At 42.5% G+C, this 15,729-nt stretch overlaps 1 protein-coding gene across 1 annotated transcript in view; it reads right to left on the minus strand.

Moving 5' to 3' along the window:
- Positions 1 to 15,729, minus strand: part of MYO5C (myosin VC) — a 425,456-nt gene that overhangs the window by 279,033 nt on the left and 130,694 nt on the right. Inside the window, exon 5 of the mRNA XM_077263765.1 lies at positions 9,185 to 9,341. Within this exon, the coding sequence (XP_077119880.1) occupies positions 9,185 to 9,341 (157 nt within the window). The remainder of the gene's footprint in view (positions 1 to 9,184; positions 9,342 to 15,729) is intronic.

A 15,729-nucleotide genomic window follows, 5' to 3' on the forward strand; every position in this document is an offset into this window, starting at 1 on the left:
CCCGAGCGTGCTCAGGAAATCTCGAGTAACAAGTATATTCGCTCATCACTAATCACAAACATACATTTTAAATGGTATTCTGCTTTCCGTTACAATTATTTTTATATATTTGACGTGATTTTTATTTTACAGGGAGAGGATTGCATCAATGTTTTGGAGTGGGATTGGCTTTCTTTTATGTTATTTTTTCCTGCTCCTTTAAATATTTAGGTTTTTTTTTCATTTATTTCACACATTCTGCCCTCCATTTTGTCATAAAACACCTATGAGGAAAGAAGATCATTTGAACATTTAAATAATTTCGATGTATATCTTATTGTCCCTGTAAGTGGCACTGACATACTAGCCTCAGGTACAGATGAAAGTCAGCCTCCTAGATGCACAACAGAGTTGATCTGGGTCTGTTAGGACCAAGCCGCTCCTGCTCCCTCCTCGGATCGCGATCACTGTCAGTGCTTCCTAATCTGTATACACAGCACCCCTTGGGCACTGTGTGTATAGGCAGAGGCGGGAATGAACCAACTCTGCATTCTGTATTGGGAGTCTGGCTGCTGGCTCCCGACTCCTGTAGCTACATGATCTCTGTGCAGCTGCTTACTATGCAATGATGTTTTATTTATGGTACAAAAGCAGTTAGGAATAACAATTTTCATACAGTTAAACATTCTATTGCACATAAAATTTAGAAATAACGAATTGTCATATTAGATAGCATGCTACTGTGCCTATCAGTATAGGGACAAGCACTGTCTCTTTTCATGGCGATAGATTGAGATCTCCTATGCCGTCCCCTGACACCCCAGGAGGAAACGCGTCGGGACAATGTACAAGGGACTCCTGAAACAATATCTTATATCCCATATTTATTATGGGGATTTTTTGATATTTACCTAGACTGTTGGAATTTTGTTTTGATATTACACCTGGTACTATTTATACCTCAGTGTGTTGCCATTGTGGATGGGGGAGATATATGGCACTACCAGATATGGTGACATCTCTGGTGCAAGGTTGACTGGTGGATATACCTTTGAGGCCACATGTTTTGGTGGGAACTAGTGATGAGGGAGTATGCTCATTAATCGAGTTTCTCCGAGGATGCTCGGGTGGTGTCGGAGTATTTCAGCATGCTCGGACATTTAGTTTATGTTGAGGCAGCTGCATGATTTGCGACTGCTAGACAGCTTGAATATATTTGGGGATTCCCTAAAAACAGGGAAGACCATTCAAGACCATTCCCGGTGACTACCTCTTGAAGCTCATCAAGAGAATGCCAAGAGTGTGCAAAGCAGTCTTCAAAGCAAAAGGCGGCTACTTTGAAAAACAAAGAATATAAGACATAATTTCAGTTGTTTTACACTTTTTTGTTAAGTATTTAATTCCACATGTGTTAATTCATAGTTTTGATGCCTTCAGTGTGAATGTACAATTTTCATAGTCATGAAAATACAGAAAAATCTTTAAATGAGAAGGTGTGTCCAAACTTTTGGTCTGTACTGTATGTACACATGGAAGTTTTTTTTAGGAATTTTTGGAATCGGTCCACTTCAAAATTCTTCTAAAATTTGTTTTAAAAAATCCTTGAAAGACATACTATCCATTTCTATTCTAACACCACCTAGCTGTTCATATTTTCAGTGTTTTGTGCATGTCACTTTCTGAAGCTGCAAAAAAAACCTCTTAAAAAAATAGCTTTCAGTAAATTAAAAACTAATCTAAAAATTCCACAAGGAAGGGTCAGAAGTGGTTTACACTTGAAAACTCGCTGTTTCTGAACACCCTAATAAAATTCTGTGTGCACATGGCCTTCTATGCTATAGTCACAGCCCCCCGAGGAAGCCCACGCGAAAAGCGCGTTGGGATGCCAACAACAGACCCCATATGGAGACTATGGGTAAGACCCTTATTGTAATTGTCTGCAGTCACATTTACTGCTTGATCACCGATGTTCCTTCTACTTGTGATTCATAATGGTAGCCTCTGAATGATCACTACTGAGTTCAGACTTTGGACATGTATACTGCCCTATTGCGGCTTTAAATGAAACAAAATCACTGCACTCATCCAGTTCAGATAAATTTTATTTGGGATACGATGATGAAGACGAAACGGTAGGTGATAAGGCAATTTTAACGTTTCGGCCACACAGTGGCCTTGATCACAATAAAGTGCTGTAACAAAAATAGAAAAAAATACAGTGTATCAACACATAATTATGCACAGTGCTACAGTACTATATACAAAATATACAGTCATAAGAAAAAGTTCTATATACAATCCTAGAGACTATAGAGGATATAGAAAACATGTCAGGAATCCATAATTAGCAAGCAAGCAGGTAAAGATCATAGTAATCCTGCAACCTATGTTAAAAAAAGTCATTAAACAGAGCCTGGTTTATCAAAGGTTGAGTCCAGTTATAAGTGAGACTATAAATCGTATGATACAGGAGGTAAAGACAGATGCACATACCCTTTGTGGTTGTTCGTTTCTATCATTTACGTCGTTCTAATATACTCAAAGGTGGAGATAGCCAAGTTTTAACCAGTTTACAGGTGATAGGAGATAATGAGAAAGCGCCACGTATCCATGCTGCTCTATAAATGTGTGTGTATACGTTTTATTCCCCCCAGGTTCCGAACCTTAAGTCCAATATTGCATACAGACTTGTAAACTCTGTAGGCGTTAAGCAATCAGTTGCGTATAGGGTTTAGACATATATAAATAAGTATTTACCCACATTAGGGATGCAAGGCCTGTGCTCCAACCATAGATTATCCGGGATGGTGTATATATGTCACTATACCATCTACCATACACAGGGTTAGCTGTAACACAAATAGATACGTACACGTGTTGCGTATAGATTGCTGCTGGGTTCTTAGTAAAGTACCAGGGTATAAATACAACAAAATGGCTCAATCTTACTTGCCCGTGTAACGTTTGGCCAGCAGGGACTGGAGAAAATTTGAGAAAACCGAGTTGAGCGCACACAATTGCACAGGGTGGATGTGGCCGCTTAAACCTGTGAATGGGTACGGCATGTCACTTAAAGTATCTGCATGTACGACTTATCTGTGGTATGTTGGTTGTCTCACATCCATTGGCAGCGCAGTGGGGAACGCGGTCAGAGTCCTGGGAGCCAGTGTTGGTGGTAAAGTGGGTGGTGCCGACACAGTCTGTCCTGGCAATGAAGGCGGCAGTGCCGTTACTGTGTAGCGCCACTCTATAACCGCTCCGGCCGGTCACGTGACCGGATGCACTGGAGGACGCCGGCACCTGCGCAGAATGTAATGGTGATAGTTACCATGGAGGTAACAGGCGCCTGCGCAGTAGGGTCGATCTCGGCGCATGCGCAGTGTACGGGAAAGACCGCAGGGACTGCTGCTCCCAGTGTGGAGATATAAGAGGGGGAAGGACGTACATGCTATTGATGTTGCACCTGTGAAGAGATCCGTGGATGGTAGTGTGGCCACTAACACTAGTGTGGTATGGCCAGTGTGGCGCATGTGCAATCACAACTGGGAGGGCAATAATGATAACAGCTGTTGCGATGGTAGGGTCCGCATGGAAGGGTATGGAGCACAATATCTTTACAATAAGAAATAATATGGCAGATGGATGTAAATACTATGGCCTCATGGATACACATGGATCACGCTGTCCCTCTAGTAGGAAATTATATAACAAAAAGAGCAACATATAATGAATGGGACATCAAATGAACAGAAAGTAGGAGTCCAAACTGAATTGATTATTCACAGAAAAAACCTTGAGTTGAAGGAAAAATAAAATGGATAAATATAAACAAATATGGGATAAAATGGAAAAAAAAGAAAATAATGAAAAAAATAAAGTGAAAAAAAACTATTAAGGGGTAAATGAAACTTGTATAACTCCTAAGGGGTAAACGTCTTACCATCCTGCGTAAATGGGGTATCAAGTCTACAAGTGCGATGGATCAATTCGCCTAGAGAAAACAAAAGCCTGGTTAGATTAGCCAATCAAGTTCCCTGTTTAGACCTCTAGGGTGGAGTGTATCTAACGTATAGATCCAAAATGTTTCTCTCTGTTTTAACAGTTGGACATGGTTGCCTCCCTTTCTTGGGCGTTGGACTTTCTCTATTATTTGAAATCTCAATTGAGCGACCGTGTGTTGAGCTTCCTTGAAATGCAAGGGAAGTGGTAGCCACTTCTTACCACACCTGATGGTGGACTTGTGGCTGGAGATCCTGTCTCTAATTGCTTGGGTAGTCTCGCCTACATAGAGTAGTCCACATGGGCATTTGATGACGTACACTACAAAATTAGATTCACACGTGTAATACTCTTTAATGGGAAAAGATTTCCCAGTACGGGGGTGTAATACTTCACTACCGTTAATGATGTTAGAGCAGCTCATACAATTTAGGCAAGGGAATGTGCCTGTCCTCCTTTGGCCTGTCAGTGTCCTGAGTGGAGATGGTTTAAATGTGCCCAAGTCGGCCCTAACAACTCTGTCCCTCACATTCCGTGGTCGTCTCATGCACATCAGGGGTGGTTCTTTAAACGTTTGGATGTGTGGATAGGCTTTCGTAAGAAGAGGCCAATGTCCCCGTATGAGGTTGTGGATTCTGCGCATGGTGGGGTGATGATTATGGACAAATGGAAGTCTGGGGTTCTTATGCGTGGTTATGGCTGTTTCATCTGTTTCATTGAGGGCTTTGGTAGATTCTAATTCGAGGAGCTTAGTTGGGTAGTTATGCGCCCTGAATTTGTCGGCCATTTCATGTACTCTGGTCTTCCTGGTCACGGGGTTGGAGACAATCCTCGTGACCCTCTTAAACTGTGATCTGGGGAGACTATCCTTAGTGGGTTTTGGATGACAACTATTGTATAACAGTAGGCTGTTACAGTCGGTTGGTTTCGTGTATATGTCCGTGCTAAGGTTACCGGATGCATCTTTCATAACCCTGGTGTCGAGGAATGAAATCTCCTGATCATGGTGTACCAGAGTAAATGATAGTTCTGGTCTAGCCGTGTTGATGGTATAGGGGGATCAAACTAGTCTCCGGGAGTTCTTTAATACCATCAACATGGCTAGACCAGAACTATCGTTTACTCTGGTACACTATGATGAGGAGATGTCAATCCTCGACACCAGGGTTATGAAAGATGCATCCGGTAACCTTAGCACGGACATATACACAAAACCAACCGACTGTAACAGCCTACTGTTATACAATAGTTGTCATCCAAAACCCACTAAGGATAGTCTCCCAAGATCACAGTTTGAGAGGGTCACGAGGATTGTCTCCAACCCCGTGACCAGGGAGACCAGAGTACATGAAATGGCCAAAAAATTCAGGGCGCGTAACTACCCAACTAAGCTCCTCGAATTAGAATCTACCAAAGCCCTCAATGAAACGGATGAAACAGCCATAACCACGCATAAGAACCCCAGACTTCCATTTGTACATAATCATCACCCCACCATGCGCAGAATCCACAACCTCATACGGGGACATTGGCCTCTTCTTACGAAAGCCTATCCACACATCCAAACGTTTAAAGATCCACCCCTGATGTGCATGAGACGACCACGGAATGTGAGGGACAGAGTTGTTAGGGCCGACTTGGGTACATCTAAACCATCTCCACTCAGGACACTGACAGGCCAAAGGAGGACAGGCACATTCCCTTGCCTAAATTGTATGAGCTGCTCTAACATCATTAAGGGTAGTGAAGTATTACACCCCCGTACTGGGAAATCTTTTCCCATTAAAGAGTACTACACGTGTGAATCTAATTTTGTAGTGTACGTCATCAAATGCCCATGTGGACTACTCTATGTAGGCGAGACTACCCAAGCAATTAGAGACAGGATCTCCAGCCACAAGTCCACCATCAGGTGTGGTAAGACATGGCTACCACTTCCCTTGCATTTCAAGGAAGCTCAACACACGGTCGGTCAATTGAGATTTCAAATAATAGAGAAAGTCCAATGCCCAAGAAGGGGAGGCAACCATGTCCAACTGTTAAAACAGAGAGAAACATTTTGGATCTATACGTTAGATACACTCCACCCTAGAGGTCTAAACAGGGAACTTGATTGGCTAATCTAACCAGGCTTTTGTTTTCTCTAGGCGAATTGATCCATCGCACTTGTAGACTTGATACCCCATTTACGCAGGATGGTAAGACGTTTACCCCTTAGGAGTTATACAAGTTTCATTTACCCCTTAATAGTTTTTTTTTTTAACTTTTTTAACTTTTTTATTTTTTATTTTTTTCATTATTTTCTTTTTATTCCATTTTATCCCATATTTGTTTATATTTATCCATTTTATTTTTCCTTCAACTCAAGGTTTTTTCTGTGATTAATCAATTCAGTGTGGACTCCTACTTTCTGTTCATTTCATGTCCCATTCATTATATGTTGCTCTTTTTGTTATATCATTTCCTACTAGAGGGACAGCGTGATCCATGTGTATCCATGCAGCCATAGTATTTACATCCATCTGCCATAATATTTCTTATTGTAAAGATATTGTGCTCCATACCCTTCCATGCGGACCCTACCATCGCAACAGCTGTTACCATTATTGCCCCCCCAGTTGTGATTGCACATGCGCCACACTGGCCATACCACACTAGTGTTAGTGGCCACACTACCATCCACGGATCTCTTCACAGGTGCCACATCAATAGCATGTACGTCCTTCCCCCTCTTATATCGCCACACTGGGAGCAGCAGTCCCTGCGGTCTTTCCCGTACACTGCACATGCGCCGAGATCGACCCTACTGCGCAGGCGCCTGTTACCTCCATGGTAACTATCACCATTACATTCTGCGCAGATGCCGGCGTCCTCCAGTGTATCCGGTCACGTGACCGGCTGGAGCGGTTATAGAGCGGCGCTACATAGTAACGGCACTGCCGCCTTCATTGCCAGGACACAGACTGTGTCGGCACCTCCCACTTTACCACCAACGCTGGCTCCCAGGACTCTGACCGCATTCCCCACTGCGCTGCCAATGGATGTGAGACAACCAACATACCACAGATAAGTCGTACATGCAGATACTTTAAGTGACATGCCATACCCATTCACAGGTTTAAGCGGCCACATCCACCCTGTGCAATTGTGTGTGCTCAACTCGGTTTTCTCAAATTTTCTCCAGTCCCTGCTGGCCAAACGTTACACGGGCAAGTAAGATTGAGCCATTTTGTTGTATTTATACCCTGGTACTTTACTAAGAACCCAGCAGCAATCTATACGCAACACGTGTACGTATCTATTTGTGTTACAGCTAACCCTGTGTATGGTAGATGGTATAGTGACATATATACACCATCCCGGATAATCTATGGTTGGAGCACAGGCCTTGCATCCCTAATGTGGGTAAATACTTATTTATATATGTCTAAACCCTATACGCAACTGATTGCTTAACGCCTACAGAGTTTACAAGTCTGTATGCAATATTGGACTTAAGGTTCGGAACCTGGGGGGAATAAAACGTATACACACACATTTATAGAGCAGCATGGATACGTGGCGCTTTCTCATTGTCTCCTATCACCTCTAAGCAGGTTAAAACTTGGCTATCTCCACCTTTGAGTATATTAGAACGACGTAAATGATAGAAACGAACAACCACAAAGGGTATGTGCATCTGTCTTTACCTCCTGTATCATACGATTTATAGTCTCACTTATAACTGGACTCAACCTTTGATAAACCAGGCTCTGTTTAATGACTTTTTTTAACATAGGTTGCAGGATTACTATGATCTTTACCTGCTTGCTTGCTAATTATGGATTCCTGACATGTTTTCTATATCCTCTATAGTCTCTAGGATTGTATATAGAACTTTTTCTTATGACTGTATATTTTGTATATAGTACTGTAGCACTGTGCATAATTATGTGTTGATACACTGTATTTTTTTCTATTTTTGTTACAGCACTTTATTGTGATCAAGGCCACTGTGTGGCCGAAACGTTAAAATTGCCTTATCACCTACCGTTTCGTCTTCATCATCATATCCCAAATAAAATGTTCACTTCAGCAAAATTTATCTGAACTGGATGAGTGCAGTGATTTCGTTTCATTTTAAGTATTTATGGGGCCATTGGCTCCGTTCACTTGCACCATCAGACTCTGTAAATAGTCGAGTGCTAGCTCTTCGTTCCTTCTACTCTATTGCGGCTTTAGACATTTGAGGCACATTGTGAATTTACATTGGGATTGGGCAGGAATGATATGAAACACTGGTACTTTACATGTAATGCTGCTACTCTTACTGGTATCCCATCCACTTTATATTTGTGGGTCTGTGTGCTTTTTGCACTTTTGTTCCGCACTATTCATTCTTGTCATTTTCATTGCACTTGTATCTATACATTGTTGTTTTAAATCATGTGTTTAATAAAATTGGTTACTTTTTATCCTTTGGACCTTCCCTCTTTTTTTTTTTCCTTTTTGTGCTTGTGAGATATATATGAGAGTGTCCTATTGTACCTAGACCCTCTTTACCACTTGGAATAGGGTCTTATTTGTTTTCTGTTCAATGGATCTTGTTTCCATAGCCTTAGAGTGAGTGCACACATTCAGTATTTGAGGAAGCAAAATCTCCTGAAAATCTGCTGCATATTGGTATTGATGTGTTGGCAGGAAAAACGCAGCATAAAATATATACATTTTTTATGTGTGTTTGATGCATTTTTCCCATTCATTAGCATGGATGAAATCTGCAGCAAAAATGCTTCAAGAATTGACATGCTGCAATTATCAATTTGCTGCAAATCTGCAAAGAAAAATTAAGCAACGTCTGCCTGAGATTTCAGGAATCACATTCACTTTGCTGGTACTAGGAAATCCTTCAGGATTTGTGACATATCTGCGAAAAAAATAGAAGAAAAACACAACAAAACCGCAACGTGTAAACAGACTTTTAAACATTTGTTTTTTAAAGAAGTACAAGTACTAATGGTTTCTATAGGGAACCAGACTCAGGTTCCTCAGACTCCTGAACAAAAATTCTGCTTAGTAATGTAGTGATTTTGGAACAGAAAAATGCACTAGAGATCAAAAGCAAAAAAAAATGGATATTACAAAAACATTAAAAGAAATATAATTTGTTCTGACCAAACTTTTATTGTTGTGATCTGAAGAGGGATGCCTAATCTTCAACATTTACCTCTGTTATTGGATTGGACGCCAGCACCCTATCCTCCACATTGGCTTTGCTGCTTGATTTACTGACTGTAGCAAAGTAGCGCATGGCATATCTCGCAGACACTGTCTTCCCAGCTCCAGACTCTCCACTCACAATGATTGACTGATTCTTATTGTTCCTGTTATTGGAGAAAATCCATGAACAATAACCCTACATGATGAACAATGTCCTGCAAAAGCTAAGACGCCTAAAAGATGCCATATTTCAGTCTCTTTAGCAGTGTGGATAAAGATATAAATGACAGTTCCTGAATGATTTCCGAATCTATGCCAGAAGAAAATCAGAGAAGAATTTTAAAAATACATCAAAGATTCACATGTGCAACAGTTTTCTGAAGGTAAAAAGTCACAAATTATGGAACGGGTCATATTTGCACAATTAAATGTGCCGTTTTTACCTCTTGAAAAATGTCACATAAGGCTGGTTTCACACGTCAGTGGCTCTGGTACATGTGGTGACAGTTTTCTCACGTACCGGAGAGACTGACTCACGTAGACACATTAAAATCAATGTGTCTCTGCACATGTCAGCGTGTTTTCATGGACCGTGTGTCCATTTGAAAAACACGGAGACATGTCAGTGTTCGTGGGAGTGCACGTATCACACGGACCCATTAAAGTCAATGGGTCCGTGTAAAACACGTACCGCACACGGATGCTGTCCATGTGCCGTCCGTGTGCCGTGCAGGAGACAGCGCTACAGTAAGCGCTGTCCCCCCAGCTTGTGGTGCTGAAGCCGCCATTCATTTCTTCTCTACAGCAGCGTTCGCTGGAGAGAAGGAATGAAAAATCATTGTTTTTTTTATTTTTTTTGTGTTTAAAATAAAGATCCTTGTCACCACACCCCTCCCACCCCCTGTGTGCCCGCCCGCTGGAAATAAAATACTCACCCGGCTCCCTCGATGCTTCCTCACCACCGCAGCTTGTCCTGTATGAGCGGTCACGTGGTGCCGCTCATTACAGTGATTAATATGCGGCTCCACCTCCCATAGGGGTGGAGCCCCATATTCATCACTGTAATGAGTGGCACCACGTGACCGCTCATACAGGAAGAGCTGCGGCGCTGAGAGGAAGCATCGAGGGAGCCGGGTGAGTATTTTATTTCCAGCGGGCGGGCGCACAGGGGGTGGGAGGGGGGGGGGGTGACAAGGATCTTTATTTTAAACACAAAAAAAATAAAAAAACAATGATTTTTCATTCCTCTCCAGCGAACGCTGCTGGGAAGGAATGAATTCCGGCTTCAGCACCAGATGCAGGGGACAGCGCTTATCTCTAGCGCTGTCTCCTGCATGGTCCGTGTGGTACCCAGTTGGCACACGGGCGGCACACGGCTGCCGCACGTGTGCCACACTGATGTGCCAAGTGAGCACACGGACACACGGACACGGATAACTCCGGTACCGGTTTTTCCGGTACCGGAATTATCTGGACATGTGAGACTGGCCTAAAGTGGACAGAAGTAATGTCTATACAGCGCTGCAGTATCTTATGGCGCTATGTAAGTAGTATAAATTAATAGCATAAACAAGTGTATCCAGGAGGGCTTTTGTTTTATCAGTTCGACAATTTTCTGGATACTGATGATTAATGTAGTGTGAATCAGTGCCAGCTTATAGCAGTCGTACATCTCAATTTTTTGAGTAAGGATAGCCAATAGTGATGAGCGAATATACTCGGTACTCGAGATTTCTCGAGCACGCTCGGGTGTCCTCCAAGTATTTGTAAGTGCTCAGAGATTTAGTTTTTCTTGCCGCAGCTGAATGATTTACATCTGTTAGCCAGCTTAAGTACATGTGGGGGTTGCCAGGTTGCTAGGGAATCCCCACATGTACTTATGCTGGCTAACAGATGTAAATCATTCAGCTGCGGCGCTGAAAACTAAATCTCCGAGCACGTACAAATACTCGGAGGACACCCGAACGTGCTTGGGAAATCTCGAGTACCGAGTATATTCGCTCATCACTAATAGCCAAAGAATTATGGCGTCACAGTAAATTTCCACTTTAAGAAGCAGTGTTACACTGACCTGGAAAGGATCGCTAAAAAAAACATCAGTCATTTAGAAAAATATAGTATATGACTGCAAATTGCATTTGTGATATTAAAAAGTAATAAATTAACTATTCCCATAAAGTCTTAAATTAGTATTATAATAAAAACATTTTAGTTGACCTAAAGAAGAACTCCCGCCAAATGAGTTATTGCCTAAACTGGTGTAAATGGAACTGTAGTATAGTGTAAGCATTTTACTATACTTCTTTGGTCTCCAGCACTGCTCCCGTCCTTTTCTGGGTTAAGTGAAGACTATTATGACTTGCCAGCTCACACTGTGCTCTGTGTGTGAGCCAGACCACTTTTTTACAATGTAATCCTTTGGAGCCTTGTTGAACGATCCGTAGACTTACATCGTAATAGCTCCATCTGGCTCACATGTAGGTGGTCAGCTCCTGTCAAGAACTGAATTACACTGTGACTTTGAGAGACAATACTCTCTTCTGATTTGGGTGCACTTGGACTAGTCCTTTTCCCCACTGCAGCTTGCTGTGTGTTGGTTTGAACAATAAGCAGGAAGTGTGTGTTCAGGAAGTGTAGAGGAGACTTGTGCCTGGGTGAGAGACAGTACAATAAGTGTGTCCTGACACTGATAGACTGGTAAATGAACTAATGGCTTCAAGGGAGAATATAGTGCCCAGTTACATCAGGACCGATCACGAGGACTGTGTTAGAAGGAAATAGTTGCATCGCACAGCCAAAGTAGTTCTCCCTGAGCACCTGTAACCTGAGCATTGAAAGTGGTAACGAGATTTGCCTGGACCTGAGAGAAGACTGATCCATTGAATTGAAGAGCTCAGAACATCAAACTATCAGGCTTTCTCCTAAGCGCTACAGAACTTTGAGTGTGTCACTGGTGTTCAACTGTGTTAGGGTGCAGAGCAGGCTTCTGTAGCTAGGTGCTGTAGCAGAGTGGCCCAATTATTGGAAGTCAGGTAGGAAGTTAGAAGAGAGCAGTTTGTAGAAACTGTTTATATTGTTGTATTGAACTTTGTCTTGCCATAGATGAGCGCAGCTTGCTTGACAGGCTCCAGCTATCTCTCGTGGTATCTATTATTACCATTATCATTACAAGAACCGTCTTATTTTCCAACATTTAATCCTGTGTCTTTCAATAAAGCTGATGTTTTGTTTCTGCCTCCTCGTCTACTGCACCATATTTGAGTACAGCCCGGTGGTGTCATTCAGTCATCCCTACAAGTGACCCTGCTGCAGCACCACTTAAAGGGGGTACAGGGCCGGTTGCTATGGGTTGGAAAGGAGCTCTCTTTGCCCTGAAACCCCTCTTCTAAATAGGAATGAGACATGAGTTTGATGTGCTGTTGAATTCTTTCTGCACTCACTTGTAGTTCGGGAGTTTGTTACCTCCCTGTCAGTACTGGATTCAGCTGCACACATGACAGGAGACCTTAGGTCAGCTTAAGCAGCTTTGATTTTACTGTGCAATTCGGATACATGTGGTTGAGGCACACAGAGTGAGACATAATCCCCCTCCAGATGATGTTCCCTTTGTACAGTGTACTATCAGTCCTTTACTCCGTTCTGTCCGACCTGCACTCTGCCTCAACAGCTCCTGTTGGTACCAGGGACTTTCCATTCGGCATAACAGCTTCCCTGGGACCCACCATCTTTCCCTCTAACTGGGACCTGACAGGCATCTTCCTCACAGGGGGAACAGAGATATGGCACCCAAGCCTCTTTTCAGCCCTAGGCTCAAGACTGCCCTGAGATCTGCACGAAACTTAAGATGTGTCCTCATAATGTTTGGGGACTTGACACTGATAGAACCACCGTCTCTGATGTATCAATGCCTTGAAACCTGTCAATACTGCCACTGTTGAGCACTTCCTCTGACTGAGCTCTCCTCCAGGAGCGCCTGACTTTCAACTTGACTCTCAACCTGACTGACTAGAGCAGGAAGTGGGCTAAATGCAAGCTGTTAACTATATACTACCCTGAGTGATGCAAACTATATTCCTATGCCTTGTAATGGTTCCTTTAGATGAGAGACCTCTTCAATCCCTGGGAATGGCCTTGAGGCAAAGCATCCAGGAACTCCAAGACACAAACCTGCCATAAGAATAAAATGCAAAACTTTATAAAAACATGTAACCATAAAACATTCATATACCTCATTGTTCACATTAAGTTTTCTCGACCCGACGTCTTCTTCTACATCCCTACACACACATAGAGTACAGTGTGAGCTGGCAAGTTGGAATAATCGTCAAAGGACCGAGAAGAGGACAGGAGCGGTGCTGGAGATCGAGGAAGTATATTACCTCACTTATCCTATATTACATATACATTTATACAGGTTTATCAATAAAAAGTTTGGTGGGAGGACTGCTCCTTTAACGTAACACTCTAGACAGAACTCATTAACTGTTATATCTAGTGTATTGCTTGGACAAAATATAAGAATCGTCTCTTTTCTGTATGTTATATTCTTATTCCATGAAGAAATTCCTTAGGACCTGTATTAGGTATAACATAGCACATCAGTTATGCCTGGAAATTTCCTTTAAACCTATAGCCATCTTGAAAGTTTAGGGGAAAGTCTGAGTACAACAACTGTACTGATTGCTTGTACATTTTATAAATATAACAAAGGTAAACTATTTGCCCACATAAAAACATCAAAGGGGTCGTCTTCTCATTCATCTTCCCAGTGGATGAACATGAACCCAGGTGATTAAAAAGGATTCCACAGGTAAACAACCAGCTACGTAGATGGTGACGTGAGCAACGGTTTTGTTTTTTTGACCATGGAGTGAATTACCTGTATGACACATAAATGGTAGACGCCGAGCTACACTCATCAGGAGAGCTTTAAACTAGAGTAATATGGTATGGGAAATATACGGCTATGAAAAAAATATGCAGCTAACTAATTTTTTCAGAACCCTGCTATTAGAATTGTAAATAAAGAACAAAAACAACAAACTCTAAATGAAAATAGAGGGGGAGGAGAAACCGACTACAAACTAAAATGTGTCTATACAAATGCACTGAGTATGGAAAATAAACAAGGAGAATTGGAGCAGCTAACACAGGAAGAGAGATATGATGTCATAGGTATAATTGAAACTTGGCGGGATGATACACATGATTGGAATACAAACCTTGAAGGCTACAACTTATTTATTAGAATCAGGATTAAGCAGACAGGAGGAGGTACTGCATTGTACATTCGGAAAATGTATATCTCCACAGAAATCCAAGCTTCAGAGACTGGTAGTTCTGTAGAAACTATTTGGGCAAGAATACAAGGAGAGAAGAACAGAAAATACACTATTGCAGGTGTTTATCATATGCCACCTGGACAGACTGAAGATATGGATGAACTCTTTTTACAACAGCTCTGTTCTAAAAAAAAAACAAAAAAAAAAAACAACATAGTGATCATGTGAGATTTTAACTATCCAGATATTTGTTGGGAATCACTCTCAGGCAAAAGTAATGGGTCCAGAAAATTCTTATCTTCTTTTCCTGACAACTTTATCTTTCAAAAGGTAGAAGAGAGAACAAGAGGCTCTGCAATCTTGGACCTAATTCTTACCAACAGGGAGGAAGTGGTTTAGCAAGTAAAGGTGGCTGGGAACTTAGGAGGTGGCAATCATGCTATCCTCGATGGATTACAAAAGGAGGAAGACCTGTGAGGACTCATACTTTAAAGTTGAACTTCAGAAAGGCAGATTTTAATTGATTCAAAAAGAGGGTAGGAAAGGTCCAAAAACTAGATGTTCTAAACGACAAAAATGTCCAAGAAGGATGGGAGATTTTGCTGAATTAAATTCTTACTGCACAATCTGTAGCAACCCCGATAAAAAGGAAGAATTGGAAGTTTATGGCTACGCTCACATTTGCGTTGTTGGGCGCAGCGTCGGCGACGCAACCAACGCCGCATGTACACAACGCAGCGTTTTGCGACGCATGCGTTGTCATAAGATAGTAAAGATCAGGAATTTCGGCGCAGGGAAAACGCTACAAGTAGCGTCCTCTGAGCCCTGTCTTGTGCGTCAATATGACGCATGCGTCGTAAAACGCATTACAACGCATACCGGCGCGTGTCCATGCGCCCCCCATGTTAAAGAAAGGGGCGCATGATGCATGCATCGGTATCCGTCGACGACACTGCACCCAACAACGCAAATGTGAACGTAGCCTAAGGCTACATTCCCATATCCGTCAGTACGGGGCCGTCGCAAACCATCGGCCCGACGGACGTTGTGCTAAATTTAGCACAACGTGGGCAGCGGATGCAGTTTTACAACGCATCCGCTGCCCATTGTGAGTTCCGGGGAGGAGGGGGCGGAGTTTTGGCCGCGCATGCGTGGTCGAAAATGGCAGACCCGTCGCACAAAAAAAAGTTACATTGAAGGTTTTTTTGTGCGTCGCGGCAGCCAAAATACGATGCATCCGTTGCACGACGGATGCGACGTGTGGCCATAT

This window comes from Ranitomeya variabilis, chromosome 5, assembly GCF_051348905.1.
Source record: "Ranitomeya variabilis isolate aRanVar5 chromosome 5, aRanVar5.hap1, whole genome shotgun sequence".
Classification (NCBI taxonomy): domain Eukaryota; kingdom Metazoa; phylum Chordata; class Amphibia; order Anura; family Dendrobatidae; genus Ranitomeya; species Ranitomeya variabilis.